The sequence below is a fragment of the Oryzias melastigma genome, linkage group LG3 (assembly GCF_002922805.2).
Source record: "Oryzias melastigma strain HK-1 linkage group LG3, ASM292280v2, whole genome shotgun sequence".
NCBI classification, from domain to species: Eukaryota; Metazoa; Chordata; class Actinopteri; order Beloniformes; family Adrianichthyidae; genus Oryzias; species Oryzias melastigma.
The window spans coordinates 29757092-29772562 of NC_050514.1; the positions used below are offsets into that span (position 1 = coordinate 29757092).

At 40.7% G+C, this 15471-nt stretch overlaps 1 protein-coding gene and 1 long non-coding RNA gene across 6 annotated transcripts in view; one reads left to right on the forward strand and one right to left on the reverse strand.

The window, feature by feature from the left end:
• The window catches only part of LOC118598604, an 8399-nt gene extending 4647 nt beyond the window's left edge, over positions 1–3752 (forward strand). Inside the window, exons 2-3 of one of the 2 annotated variants that reach the window (XR_004947646.1) lie at positions 1505–1611; positions 1681–3752. This is a non-coding gene — a long non-coding RNA (uncharacterized LOC118598604). Of the gene's footprint in view, positions 1–1504 lie in introns of both variants that reach the window. The other variant, XR_004947645.1, reaches the window with a different exon arrangement.
• The window catches only part of LOC112160343 (A-kinase anchor protein 13), a 145348-nt gene that overhangs the window by 30695 nt on the left and 99182 nt on the right, over positions 1–15471 (reverse strand). For 3 of the 4 annotated variants that reach the window (XM_024294791.2, XM_024294790.2, XM_036211356.1), the window contains exons 13-17: positions 14160–14207; positions 10064–10241; positions 8378–8480; positions 6674–6716; positions 6375–6486 (exon numbers count right to left, since the gene is read on the reverse strand). In XM_024294791.2, the coding sequence (XP_024150559.1) occupies positions 6375–6486; positions 6674–6716; positions 8378–8480; positions 10064–10241; positions 14160–14207 (484 nt within the window). The remainder of the gene's footprint in view (positions 1–6374; positions 6487–6673; positions 6717–8377; positions 8481–10063; positions 10242–14159; positions 14208–15471) is intronic. The other variant, XM_036211357.1, reaches the window with a different exon arrangement.

Sequence of the window (15471 nt, forward strand, 5' to 3'; positions counted from 1 at the left end):
AAAAAGAAGTCTATGGGATTTTGGCTTCAAGGAGTCAACGGGTATTTCCTGTTTGGAACGAAATGGGGGAGTGGTCACTCAGTCCAGTTCTCATATACAGTCAACGATTCCAATGTATAATGGTGGAGCTAAAAAAAAGTCTGTTTTGAGAAACATGAATTTACCTCCAGACTGAATGTTTATGAAAGACTTCCTGTGGTGATTTTTTTCTGACTCATCATTGTATTACGCATTTTTCGTTAGAATATGTAAATGGGAACCGGATCTACCGATTAACAGATAACTGTCAAGTTTTCTTGTCTAGCAGAACAAATTCCTCAAATAGCTCATTCGTCATTTAGCTTTTTAGTCTGTGCAGATCTAGATCTGGAGGCTCACTAGAGAATTGTTCAGTTTGTAGAGTTTGGCCACATCCAAGTGTTTCATCCAGAGTTTCTTCTTTCATCCAATACTAACAGTAATTTTTGACCAATGTCTTATCTACTTTTCTGCTGTACTTCAGTAATTTCAAGTTTTCCATTCAATCTCCTCTTCCGAACAGCTTCACGTTCATATTCAGAGCAAACAGAAATGTATTACCTAATACCATTCAAAAAGTTTTCTCTGAAAATAAAAAAGGCTACAGTTTAAGAGGATGTAGGGAATTTAAAATACAATTTGCAAGAACCAACCGGAAACATGTCTGTGTGTCAGTGTGTGGCATCAAACTTTGGCATGTGTTAAGTGAGGAGCTTAAACAATGCTCTAATATCTATATATTTTAAAAAAGATACAAAAAAAATGTTAATGTTTCAGTATAGAGGTGAAGGTGAATAATGGTCATGAAGGTGGAAGGACCCAGTGTTAAACTACGGGTGGTTAAATCATTTAATGGGAACTATACTATTATTGATATGTTATAACTGATAATGGTTATTGTGATTTTTGACATATATATGTGTGTATGATGGGATTAGGTTAGTATTGGGTCTTATATTTAGATAAATGAAAATATAGCAACCATGTCTCATTGTTAAATTATGCAGATTATAGAGGGGAAGGGATTAAATAAGTTTTGCTTCTTCCCTTCCTGTTTCAAGCATTGACTGTTAGTTCATATAACAGAAATAAGGATATCAAAGAGGTACAAGGATGTATACTTTCTGAATCTGATGGTGACTTAATTTTGGTTAATTATATAGGTGATACGTCTAAGTTGATTGAAATATGCTGTAATTGACCATGCTTGAAACAATTAATAAACTCAAACTCAAACGTTGAGGATGTAGAGGCTCAAGGTGAAGCCGGTGATGCGTCAGGTGGACAAACACACCAGCCGCAGACAAAATGCCTCTCCGTTCGACCAGCTGCTTTGTGCTCAACTCCAATCCAAACCCCGCAGAGCCACATTATTAGTCTGATGTAGCAGCAGCAGGGGGTTCGACACATTATTTATGCTGACAACAGAGTAATTCGTTAAAGGAGCGGCGTTAATGAACTGCTTTTTGTCTTCGGGTTTGATCAGGAGGTCTGCGTTTGATGCCTGGGAGGACTGGCGAACTGGAACCAGCACTAACACAGCAGTGACAAGCACACATTCTTGCAGTCCAGATGGATTCTCGCAGCCAGACGGTATGATGAGTGAGACACATCTGCAGGATGCGCTTTCTGGAAATCACATGTCTGACCTTCTCAAAACAGGCCTCTCTGTCTGCTCTGCCTCTGCATTAACTCATCATCATCATCAGTGGCTAACACAGTGAGCAGAATCCCATTCCCATAAAGGGATCCAGAGAAGAACAGACTTTCTATTCTCCAGGACTTACATCACAGCCTCCACCCAAAGCCAGAGGAAATGGGCAAGAGGGAGTTTTCCAGCGTTTTAATGGGCATCTCGGTTTGTGAGAACCAAAGAGCCCTGACACACTAGAACCCGCTCAGTTCTGTTTTCAGACAGACCGGACCGCAGAGCGTTTGAAAGTCCTACAACAGTTTTCACTTCCTGCAACAACAAACGGCGAACCAGCAAACACCTCTGAAGTTTCAATCAGTCTTGATTTTTCCATACAGAAGAAAACACAATTTAACTCAATGGAAAAGACAAAGAAAGTGTAGATAAAACTCTGGTTTTTATCCCAAATCTTTCTTTTCTTTTACAGAGGAGATGTAAACACTTCTGACACCTCACCCAGAGATTTAAACAAAGCAGAAACCCTGTCAAGCGCTCTCTATCAGGCAATGACTTCACCGGAAAAACATCTCCGCTCAATCAGGAGCACTTCAGGCAGGGTCCTGTGACAGCAGCTGAACTTTTACCGCAACGCGACGGGGAAAGCTGAGCTCGCTCTCCGCCTACCTCCAGCCAACCTTTCCATTTCAGCGAGAAGAACATGGCCTCCTGTGAATCTCCTGCATACCATCGCTGGCTGCGGCTGAAGCTACGGCTACCACAGAGGCTCCATGAGGAACCCTGCAAAGAGGAAGTGACTGCCTCGCTACAGGACGTGCTATTTCTGCAATGACCCCGCAGTCTGGTACGGACGCTGAAAAAAAAAAAAAAAAAAAACAGAGCGAAGATCCTCTTCCAGAGATTTCAGCCTGTTGCTTTGTGCAAAGAATGACTAATGAATAATTAAAGCTTGAAAGTTGAACTGGAGAAATGGAAAAAAGAAGCTACATTTTCACAGATTTCGTCACTTCTGCTTCGATTCAAAAGTCTTAGACTTGTATAAATAAACAATGTGTTAGCAGCACAAAATAAATCCCCTTAGAATTTAACATTTTACTAAGAACCTGAACCTTTTAATAGCAGCTGACCAGCCTGAAGTCTGGTCATCATTTTCATTCTCCTGTCACTTTAAAAGCAAAGCGAAGACTTATTTCACAGAAAAGATTAGAAAACCACAGCTTACCCTGCCTTCCTGTTCCACTTCCTGTTCAACCCTCAGTGTCTCTTTGCAAAAGCTGCATGTTTCACAAAGGAGTCCGACAATTCTGAACACAAGTGTCTCACTTCAAAAACACAACATCGTCGAGGTAAACTTGAACCCTGTTGGCATGAAGGTCCCTTTAAAGACCCACTTTGATAAAAATCATGTTTAGTGTTAAAGAATATAAGTTAATGAAAATAAAATTCAAAGTGTTTTTATTTTCAAATCATTGTGAATCAGGAAGATTAGTTTGAAAAACTTAAAGTCCCACTCTTGTGAAATTTGTTCTCTGTATTTGACCCATCTCCCTGGGGGAGAGGTGAGCTGCAGACACAGTCGCACTCAGAAACCAACTCCCTAATCCAACCCCTTAATGCCGAGTGTCAAGCACGGAGGTACCGAGTCCCATTTTTAGTCTTTAGTGTGACTCGGCCTGGATTTGAACTCACGACCTTCCAGTCTCAGGGCGGACACTCTCCCACAAGGCCACTGAAGTGGTAAAAGAGCTAGAAAATATGCGTGCTTGGCCACAAGCCAACTGTTCCGCTCCATTCTAATGTCTCCGCTCCGACGACTAGATCCATATACGCCTTTTTTTTCCTCGTTTGAACTGAAATCTGGTGGGACTGTAAGCTAGAGGGGAAGCATTTAAATAGATGGGTGATGGGAACTGGGGGTGGGGTTGCTCTCTGCCAACAGTCCCGCCCACAATTCAGAGGCAAATTTCTAAAAAACTACTGCCACTCTGTAGAAACTAATGCCTAGAACAGTAAACGTCTTTCCATTAATAATGTGCACAAAACTTTATCACAATTCTAGAAATGTCAAAAAAAAAAAAAAAAATTGCAATCACATTGTTTCCATTAAATCATAATTACTGTTATGCGAATAAACAAAAACCAAGTCCAGCAATAAGTCAATGACGGATGTGAACAATACTTTGATTTACAGCAGATACATTCTCATTTCTGCCACAGCAGTAGCGCTCATCATCATCTATCAAAGGAGACGTCGGCGTCTTATTCAGGTCATGGAGTGGCGGCTACAGATGAAGAGATTTTGAGAAATCGAGGTTGTTGATCTTACAGAGGAGCTGTGGATCTAACAATTCTGCATGATACACTCAACGTTTGATGAGCTGTGATGCTGTGACGGCTCTTGTGGTGACCTGTGGTGTCCGGTTGTTGGTCAAGTGACTCATTTAATTCCAAGTGTTTTCATCGCAGTTTTGTGAAATATGTTTATTTCGATACACCACAAAAACCACTTCCTTCAAGCATAAAACCATTTTTTTCCTGATAAATGCAAGTTTTTTTTTGAAATTGTCATGTTTCCATTAGGCAAATTTATTATCGCAAATCCAATTTGAGTAAGTTCATAGTCAATGCAGCTCCTATTTTTAACTGGTTCGGGCTGCCGCGAGTGCTCTATTCAGGGCCATGAAGATATTTTTGATTTGTATTCACCGAATAGAAAGCAGGGGGTTTAACCCTTTAATACCAGAGTTGTCGCCATGGACATCTTAATCTCACACACTTTATGACATATTGTAAATCTTTGAATCGTTGACATGATAAATATGAAACAGCTGATTTTGATGTGCAAAAAAGCAGCTTTGCACCAACATGCAACACTTTACTACCACTAAAAAGAACTATACTATTGTAAAGTGTTGCAAATCAGCCTAAAGCAGCTATTCTTCACTTCAGAATCAGCTGGAATGATGTTAATGGAATCAATGGTTGAAGACTTACGGTAGCCGAAAGAATGTGTTAAAATGAACCAGAAACAATTTGTGGGCTTCAATTTTCACATTTGTATTTTATTTTAACATGTCTAGATGGCATGTTTTTTTTTTTGGTCTTTTATTTTGAAACACAAAATGTGCTCACAATTTGGTTGTGACAGAAGATAAACTTCTGCTTCCGAAAGTATTTTCAAGTTGCAAGGCTGTATTGTGTTAGTGCTTTAACAAAATATGGTGAAAAACATCAAGAACTCTACAGTTAAAAAAGAATGTATGTAAATAAACAATTCCAGTTTTTTACTTTGGCTAAAGACGGCTCAATCCTGATTAAAAGACCATCGGGAACGCTTTTAAAATAAATCAAAAGATGATCGAAGTCGGACTTTACAACTTGGATGACCAGCAGACGGGAAATATTTATTATTCCATCATATTTCTTTCAATACTTTCCAACAGCGAGCAAGCCCAGCTCCTCATGATGAAACTGACTAATGCAATTCAATCAGCACTTCTTAAACACTTTAATGATCAGAAATGATGAATTTCCTGGTTTGAATAAAACATGCATTTCCTACAGGTTCTTTCTGAGTGTCTGTTAAAGGTTTGAAGAGTCTCCTGTGATAAAATCTTCTGTCCTGGGCAGTTAATAGACGTGTAACCTCTCCTGACAGCCCATTACTCAACGTGAAAACCAAATGTATAACTAAGCTCACTGACCGTGAAGCTAATTAATCCAGTTTAGAGTTGATGAAATGTTGTTGAAATAGAGCTTTTTTTATAGAGGCTCAGCAGATTTCTTTAGTTTGAAAGTTCAAATATTGGTCACTATAATATGTGGTAGTAAAATAAATCAATTCATGACAAACAGAAGATGTCAGATAGATCCCCCACAGCTCAACCAAAACAAAGCAAATGCTGGATTCTCCAACTATCTGTCAGATCCTGACTCCGGATTTCTACCGGTCCGTCTGCATCTTCATTGCGTTGCATGGGAGCTTCCAGTGTCTCTCTTGTATTTTTTTATTTTTTGTACTTTTATTTCACAAAACCGCAATGGAAAAACTTTTTTCAAATTAAATGAGTCATGTGACCAAAAACCAAATTCCAGGCGCGACAAGAGGTCCCACAGCATCACACAGAAGACGCCGACGTCTCCTTTGATGGTTGATAATTTGAATGCATCTGCTGTAAATCAAAGTATTGCTCACATTCGTCCCTGTGTTTTTTATAATGACTTATGACGTGACTTGGTCTGTGTTCATTCACATAATTACGATTTAATGCGAAGAGTGTGATTGCAAAATTGTGAAATTCAATCAAGTTTTGTGCATATGTGTGATGGAAAAGCAGCTATCGAGTCTTTGTGAAATGCATGACTGATGTTATGTTTTTACTTCCAAAAATAAATTCTTTTGTCATCCATGACAAAAATGGACACCAGTGTTATTTGTGATGTTAACGTGTTATTAAATCTAGAATACATTTATAAAGTTTTATTTTGAAAATACAGGAAAGTTTGAAAGCAGGACTTGTTTCCTGTTTCTCCAACTTTTTGCCGGACTGGAAATAGAACTCCTGCGTAACAGTTGGATGTCAGACGCAGACATAATGGAGGTGATGTTAACATCCTAGTTGATTATTGAACGTTCTATGTTTTTGTGCCAACACAAAATCCGTGGAAATCAGCCTGATGTGTAGAGCAGAACGTCTGCACTCACCCTGGTCTTCTTGTACATCTTATTCTTGAGGTAGCTGAAGGTCCGGCCCACTTTAGTCACACTCTTCCCCTCGTTGTCGCTCCTCAAAGGCCCAGGCTCCTCCTCTGATATACTGGGTCAAAAACACAGATGTTATTCCCCAACAGCTGCATCCATACACACCTCATGGCTCCCATAAAGCAGCCATTGTCCTCTGGAAGCGTTTGATAGCGTCTCTGGTTCTTTATTAGACTATAAAGGTTCTGGCAGGTCTGAGAGCCCAGAGAAACACTTTCTTAGATGAGCACAGTTGAACTGACCTGTATGCTAGTGACCCAGAAGTGCTGGAAATGGACCTCATGCCTGGAAAGAAACAAGAAAGGAAGTGAGCGGAGCTTTTCTTGGTCTCTGCGAGGGGCTAAAACACCAATCACTAGGCCGAAGGACACGTCACTGCACGCTCTAGCTTCAAGGATTTGGCGAATGCTTTGTACAATGCCCATGAAATTTGGCCTTTAGGTACCCTTATAACAGGCGAGCAACCAAAGGACTCTGGAGGAAAACAGGGGTTGGAGGTATTTTCTGACTTTCCATCCAGGGCTGGATGAATAGATGACCTCAATCCAAGAAGTCGTATATATTTTATGTTTTTTCATGTAGGCTCAAATGAGCTCATTAATTAATTTTACTGATTTATCAGATATTCAGATTTTCCACGACCAATACTCAGGAAAAATTGACTCAAGTCCCACCAAACGCTAACTCAACTTTTAACATCTAACCAACGAAATCTATCTATCTTTGGGTGCCGCATCTGAACTGATCAAAAATGTTGAAAGACAAAAAGAAAGTCGCTTGTGTTACTGTTACATATTTAAATCAGTGGCAAACACAAGTGGAATGATGGGTAAAAGAACAAAAAGAACGGTTCTGTTTCTTTGACCAGAAGTGACAGTATTATCAGAGCGGAAGAAAGAGCTTCCTCAGATTACCTGCAGCGCTCATGACGGCTCTATTCCTCTTTCTCTCCTGATCCTGACTCAATTCGTTGCAAAAGAACTTTGCGCAGACTATTTTAGGTAAAGGTCACTGACATGCTGAACAGCCATGGTCTCACTAAGCGAAGCACAAAAGAAATGATTAGCAGCGTGCCTGCTGGCTGAGGCGGGAGTGGGTTTTCTGCAACAGCAGCTTTGCTTCAGGGATTTTTTTTCATACTGACAATAGCTTAATATCACCAGCAATTAGTGGGCTCCTTATGGCAAGTTAATGACAGCAGAACATTCAGGCTCCACTGGCCTTCAGCGTTAAGTGGTGCTTAGCTGTGGAGGTACTAGAGTGGAGCACCAATTCACTGCAAAGCTGTAAAAAAATCTAAAGATCGACGGCGAGCTTTAATCCGACAGATTTTATGGCTCCTCCAGAGGAGCGAGTCACAGGTGGGGACGCTCATGACTCTTCACCGAGCTGTCAAGGTGGTTACAGGTTTCGGGGCTCTACGGGGAAACATCTACAGCTCCGATGCTGAAGCAACATCTACTTTCTACTTCAGCTTCACAGGTCTGTACTTACTCAAATCATCCTCATCATCGCTCGAGGAAGAGTCTCCAAAACTGAACTGAGGCTTAGATTTGGTAAGGATGGGGGAAAGGTTGAAAGAGAAGGAGATGCGCCTCTGTCGCCTGAGGCGTACCACCGCTGGGGGGTGGCCAGGGAGGAAAGAACCACAACAGGAATGGATGATTGATTCAAACAGTTGATGAAGCCGGTGGAGAAACCTGAATAAAGCAGGGCTTTCTCCTAACTAAGTTGGATGTTACATAAAGTAGTGTGACAAGAAATTTGACTAAACGTACAATCAAAATGGAAAAAGACAAAAAGAAGAACTGATAGAAACTGTATGGAGCATTTTGGGAACCTGATGGTTTAAATGGAAGAGATTCAGGTTTTCTGTGGTTCTAATTAAACTTGGCTCAAACTAGAGTCTTTGTATTTTTAAGGGTAACATGAAAGAATCTCCTCACCATCGATGTCTTTATGGCTGATGGCCAGCATGGACACAGACTTGGTGAGGGGCAGAGTCATTGGATGGCAGCTGTTTCGCAGAGGAAGATAACGCCTTGATTTCTGCAACGAGACACATGGTTTAGCCAAAAATGGGTAGAAGTAATGGAAATAATATTCTGTTCTGGAGGCATTTTTTGATAATAGAGGACATAAAGAAAATTAAGATTGAATATGCATTTCTGAGTTTTCTTTATTCAAGTCGTTATGAAAAAGAGCTCTTTTATGATGTAGAAAATATTCTGGGCAGGCCATAAACTCTCAACAGTGGGAAGGAGAAAGAGGCGGGATTGATACGTGTCAACAGTCCCATCCACAACTCAGAGATGAATTTTAAATGTACTACTGCCGCTCTGCAGGGACTAAGTCCTAAGAAACAACACAGATTTTTAGATTTTGACCAAAAACGCCATGACATAAGTCATTAATATATATAAAACACCATATATTTTGGGATAAAACAGCGTGAGTATGTGGGGGAACAATATATATACAATGTTCCCCTGCATATTTGCGTTTCTTTATTCAAGTTTATCGCGTATGTTTGCTGATTATTTTTCAGTCGTGTGACTATTCCAGTTTGCCACAAAAACTCAACTCCGCTTGTACTGTATGTACATAACTCAAAGACGCTTGTATGAAAGTTTTGTGACCGAAGGAGCGCCAGCCTGTCAGCTACACTCTCCTCTCTCATGCCCCTGCATGGAGAAATGGCATCAGCTGACTCCGAAGTGGCCGGTGTCCTGATGTGCTGAAGAAGATAATCGTGGAGGATAATTATCATCAGGAGCAGGTGTTTATTATTTGTATGAAGGAAGAACGCGCTCCTTGTTTCACGTAACAGAGAGGCAGAGACTCCTTATCTGTGTCATAAAGAATTTCAAAGAAAAAAAAAACTATGTTGAGCCATACTCTGAGCCATACTCCAATGTTCTTTAATAAATATTTTACAAAACATTATCAGAAGTTTTTTTTATAGTACGGACCGGTAACGGATATTCTTTGACCACGATCCTATTGCTCTTTACCTACAGCTTGTTTAAGTTATTGTATTTCACTCTTTTTAGCTTGTTTTTATTTCATTGCTGTTTATGATAAGGTACAGATAATTTACTCCTAGTTGAGTAATAAATTATCTGTATTTTGCTTTTTTTTTATTAAATTTTACACATAAACCTCTTATAAATCTAAAACTATTGGTTCCCTGTGACTTTAGGGACAGTATGCTTGCCATAGTTTTATATAAAAAAAAAAAGGACGAATTTACACCAGATTGTTTTGGTTAACCTGATTTACCTTCTGTAGTTTTTTATTTTATTTTTTTAATCGCTTTAAATTAACCATTCCAAATGGTCTTAGCTGTACAGGACAAAGCAAGACAACAGGATTTTTGGTTTGTCTTCAAACAGTTTTAAAGTCGGTGGAATAAATCCACCTGAGGACGTGGATGATTGATAATCCTCGTTAATCCACAAACTGACAAGACAGAGGGTTGTCTCGACTGTGCATGAGGCATGTTTATCTGCAAGCTCTACAAATCCATTTCTCTTCTCAGCATTAGGCCTGGGATTTCCTGAGGATCCCTCCAGCCGATAGCTGTGAGGATCTGACTCCTGAAGTCTTTGTGAGTGTGCGCATCGGCTGACCGGGTCGTGCACTCCTCCGTGATCCTCCTGCTCCTCCTGCTCCTCCGTCAGGGAAACCAGCGAGCCCTTGTCTTCACTGTCCTGCCTGGGCAGCCTGGAGGCCTCCACCATTTGGGGGCCCTGGATGGGGGAGCCCCTCAGCTCATCGCGGCCCCCGCTGAGTCCCTCGAGGCTGTAGCTGTGCAGGCAAACAACAAGCAAATCTGACCTCAATAAAAGAAAAAAAAAGACTTTAATTTAAGACTTTTGTGTTCATACACCAAGCAATCCTCAGAAATATTCATCACTGATCATGTTCTGCTGCAACAACCACACACACACACCCACACAAGCATGCACCTGTTGATACATGCACATAGCCAGTGCTGCACAGTGTTTAGTCAGCTGAGTTATCGCCGAGCTCCGGAGCAGATTTACAGCTGAAACCGCCACAAATGACTTCCAACACCAGCATCGGCACACAGAGCTCAGCAGCTGTGATTTACCAACCCAATTAAATCGATCTATGACTGGGAATAAGAGGCCTTGAAAAATCCAATGCAATGATTATGAGGAGGAAAACTACAGCTACATTTCAGGATGAGCGATGCTCGCGGACAGCAGCTTTATCTGCTTCAGGACAGGCTATGTGACGCTTGAATCTCCAGCAGTAAATCTCTCTTTTCAGTCCTTGTGCCCTCGTATGGCACTCCATTATCCAGCAAATCCTCCTCAGTCCAACACTTTCAAGCATCACTAACTAAGAGCGGACTAAAAGAATCGTCAGTGACCGGTGCAGAGCAGCACTCACCAATCCTCAGGGCCGTGAATGTAGATGGCTATATTTGCCATATTAAAGTCTCCTTCCTGGCAGTGTTAATATATACATATCCTGCAGAGTTGCAAGGTCGTCCATACTGAATAAGAGCTGCAGTTATTGCAGCTCTCGGCTGTAGGAAGCCGATGTGTGTCTGACTGATAGGGCAGGGCATTGTAGAAGAGACAAAACAAGCCTACACACCCACAACAACGACAAATGCAAATAAATATGCGTAAATAGGCCATATTCAAAGAAGGTCATGTGCTATGTGCAAAAAAGGAAGCAGCAAACACCCACTGCTGCTGGGGGGGTTGCATCAGGAAGACACCAGCTGACACTCAGAGTTTGAAGAAAAGGGAGAAAAAAAGGGGGAAACAATGATGAAGCAAACGATGACGGTGGAAGACCAGGAAGTGGAAACACCTGAACAGCAGAGACGAATGTGCATTTCTGGAATAACTGGACAGAGAATACACACCAAAGTGAAACACAAACACAGTAAGTTAGAGTTTATTTCCTGCTGCAGCCTGTAGTCATATCAGGAAATCAAACTGAGCTGCGACAACAGCAGAACAGTGCTGGGACTGCAGACTCCGACAGAAGCTGCTGCCTGCCTCAAAACGGCAGATGTGGCCAGATGGCTCCAGCTGTGGCCTTCACCAGTACAAAACATATCTCAATTAGAGCCAGACAGATGTTCAAAGGGGCTGATGACTATCATTACAGAGCAAACTCACAGAAAGCAAATCTGCTGGTAGAATCAGGATTTACTCTATGCAGATGCACAAAGACAACATTTTAGAGGGCCACTGTACACTAGGGGGCTCCATAATGAAAAGTTTAAGAACTTTTTTAAATCAAAACCAGAAAAATCAAATATAATATAGGAAAAAAATCAAGTTTAGCTCTGAATACAGGAGGGGTTTATACAAATACACACCCGCTGTATCTGAAGTGACATAAATACTGTCACCTATTGTAGCAGTAAAATCTGTTGGACAATAAAAGTTAAAATAATAAATAAAATGAAAAAAAATGAAGCCACAAGTTTGCAATAAGAGGGTCCCCAACCCTGGGCCACAGAGAAAAAAACACAACCTACATTTCTTTAGTTTTATTTATAATTTGATTCTGAAGAAAGTTTTATTTTGAAAAACTAGTGGATTATCCCCTCTATATACCAGATTTATTCGGATTGACAGTATAAGAGAACTGGACTGAGTGATCTCTCCCCCCTTGTGCCAATTATAAAGCACCTGCTGGCCAAGAAGCCAAAAATCCACAGACTTCTATAGAAAAACAGCTGTACTCAATCATTGTATTTTTCAGATTAATCATTCTAGCTCTGATACCTTTTCTTAACACTGTTTTCGTTCATTCTATTTTTTTCCGTGATATTTTTTTCTTTTTTGCAAGTTATAAACTGACCGATCAGATGCCTCAGTAAAAGCATGTGGTGCCTACTGGCCCCACCTCAAACATCCAAAATGTTTGACAGATTCTCTCGAACCATCTTTCAGTGGAAGGGGTGTGGACTTCTAACAAGCTCACTCCTCATTGGTGACAGTAGTTGCCATAGAAACATCAACTCAGACCAACTCTGACCAACCACTGCCGTCTGGCTCCAACATGGCGATGTCCATATCATAGAAACATGACGGCTTGGCTTCATTTTGCGGGAGCAGAGGAGGTAAGGCATTTGCTACGAGTGATGTCACAGCCCCTCTGTCCAGTTCTTTTATACCATAGACAGTATGTTATCATCACTAGACGAAGAGGGATGTGACGTCACCCTAACCTCCGGTTCCATCAAAATGAAGTCAATTCAGTCGCCAGTTTTCCGCAGTACAGACTTTGCCATTTTGGAACCAGACAACGTTACTAAGCAGAGATTGGTCCAAGTTGGTCTGAGTCATCATTTCTATGGCAACCACCTTCGTTAATCAGGAGTGAGGTTGTTCTAAAGCCACACCCCTTCCACTGAAAGCAGGCTCTGGAGAGAATCTGTCCATCAAATGTTTCAAAGGTTTGAGGTGAGACCCAGCAGGCACCACATACTCTTATTGAGACATCTGATGGGTTACCTGCGATAAAGAAAATATATAATGACAAAAAAATGCAAGAACATGTTAAAAAGAGGTACCAGATCAAGAATGGTTATTCTGACGAACAGAATGACTGAGTAACGGCTGTTCATTTCTCAATGGAAGTCTATGGGATTTTGGCTTTCTGGGATCAGCAGGTACTTCTTATTTGGAAAACGAGGGGAGAGAGAATTATCAGTCCAGCTGTCTTATTACACTGTCTCGGTTTTATCAAATTGCTCAGTCACGTGTAGAAAACACATCCACTTCTTTCTTGACCGCTGAATTTAAACAAAGTTTACAAAAAATAAATCTATTTGGAAAGTTTATTTTGGCAGAAAATAGCCTAGAAGTAAAAAAGAAGAAACTGAAAGCTAATTTTTTATTTTTTTTAAATCGGACTCCCACTTCAGCCTCATACAAGTCGGTCCGTGAATGTCTGACATTAAACCGGATCATTGCCTGAAAAAGGTTGTGGACCACCGGCTTAAAAGTTTTAATATTAAACATAATGGTGCCAGTTTTCTCGTGAAAATTGAGATTACATCTTTGTGACAATAAATATAAAAACCATATTTACCAACTCAACTAAATTATCTGGCAAATAACTTTAAATTGCTGATGTGTCTCCTGACCAAAATGGTCCACTTCACCTCAAAGTGGGAAGTCTAGTAGGTAACAGATTAGAACTGCCACAAAATCAGCCACATTCATGAGTACACGCTTCCTCCCTCCTCTGTCCTGTTCAAAGAGTGTTTTAGACAGTCAGCAGCATGAATCTACAGTTGGAGCAGCTTCCACCTTTGTTTCACTGCAGTCTCAACGCTGACTCTAAACTCTTCTGACAGCTTTACAGTGGGAAAAATCCCTACAGGACTCTGTGAGGCAGTACAGCTGAGTCTCTTGAGCTGAACTCCTCTCTTTTCAGCGCGGCTGCTTGTTATTACCACTGCAACACAAAACAGCGGATAACTCAAACGTCCATTTGCCACAGCGCTTTATGCACATTCCAGCACTGGAGGAAAAGAGGGGATCATTTTTCAGAGTAATCGCCTGCAGGGATGCAGCAGAAAGCGGGAAAGGGAGCAGCAAGCGGATGTTAAAAAGCAGGAGCGTTACGGCCCACACCGGTCTGCATCAGCCACCGCACGTCATGGAGAAGGAGAGAGCATTAACAGCACACGGACTGATGATGAATGTGATTCATTTGTACCTTCTCCTGTGAAAGGCCGGCCTCCTCTCACCATGGCAACGAATGGAACTGGAGGTGATGAAAGAGAGACAGGAAGTGGAGGATGATGGGTGATGTGAGTCAAGATTTGAGAGTAGTTAAGGTGAGAAAGAAAATAATATGTGGATGAACTCTGCTGAAAATGAAGAAGCCTTGAGCTCTTTTAGTAGATCAAAAAATGAAGACACAATTAATGCAAGACAGGATGTTTCTGTATAATTATCAGGGTTTTCTTCTGCTAAAACTTAAACCAAACAAACCAAAAACACAAGTCATTTTCAAGATATTTTTAACAAAAAGAATCAAATCTGATTGAGAATGAGTAAAAGCTGTTTTTGACACATATATAAATGTATATATATATTGAATGACTGTTAAGAAGTTATAAAACCCGACGGAATGAATTTTCCGCGCCTTAGCAGCAATGCACTAACGTAGATGACCGGCGACTGTTGATGACATCACCGAGTGGAAGTAACATCTGAATTTGAAGACACTACTTTTCCACCTCACTTCACTATAAAGGATAAATGTAGGCGATGAGTTAAAGTTAAAGCTTGCTTAATTTATAACTGAATTTTGTTAAAAAAAACTGTAGTAAAAATGTTTTTTTTAAACAAAAACAGTGACTCTGCTCCGAATTCTCATCTCAGCGTGACATCACAGAACCAGATCCAACCGGGACAGTGAACATTTTCCTTTTTAACCACTAATTTGAATTAATGTCAGTAGAATTGGTGTAATTTAATAACAGAAAATAGCTGAAAGATCACGTGGCTGAAAAAGGAGCGTTCACATCATGTCTTCAGAGCTTTTAGACCAGAACAGGGCACAGTCTTCTTCAAAAGACACATAATTGAGTCAGCGCTTGACAAATAGACAGAATGCGTCTGGTTTCATTAGTAATCTTTGGAATGCACCGAGAGGTGTTTTTCTTTAGATGTTGCTGGTTTTAATCACAGACATCCCTCTGCAAGCATCTGAAAACAGGTGAGTCTTTCTATTACCTCATTATTATGGATTCCATCGGCATCATGGATACCCTTTCAGAAAAAAACTGTTTCTCAAACTAATGAGACTTTGCTGCTAATATTAAGGTGCAGGTTTGTGTGCAGACGGATTGACTGCAGCCTCTGAGGATGCAGATGAAAAGTTTCAGTCACCCTCACAAGACCAAAGAGGGGGATTCCCACAGAATTTGGTTTGAAAAGCATTCTTTTAAAATAGAGTTACAAGGTAGATGGTGAAAGAATGCTCTTTGTGCATTTATCTAATTTGTTATACTATTTGTATT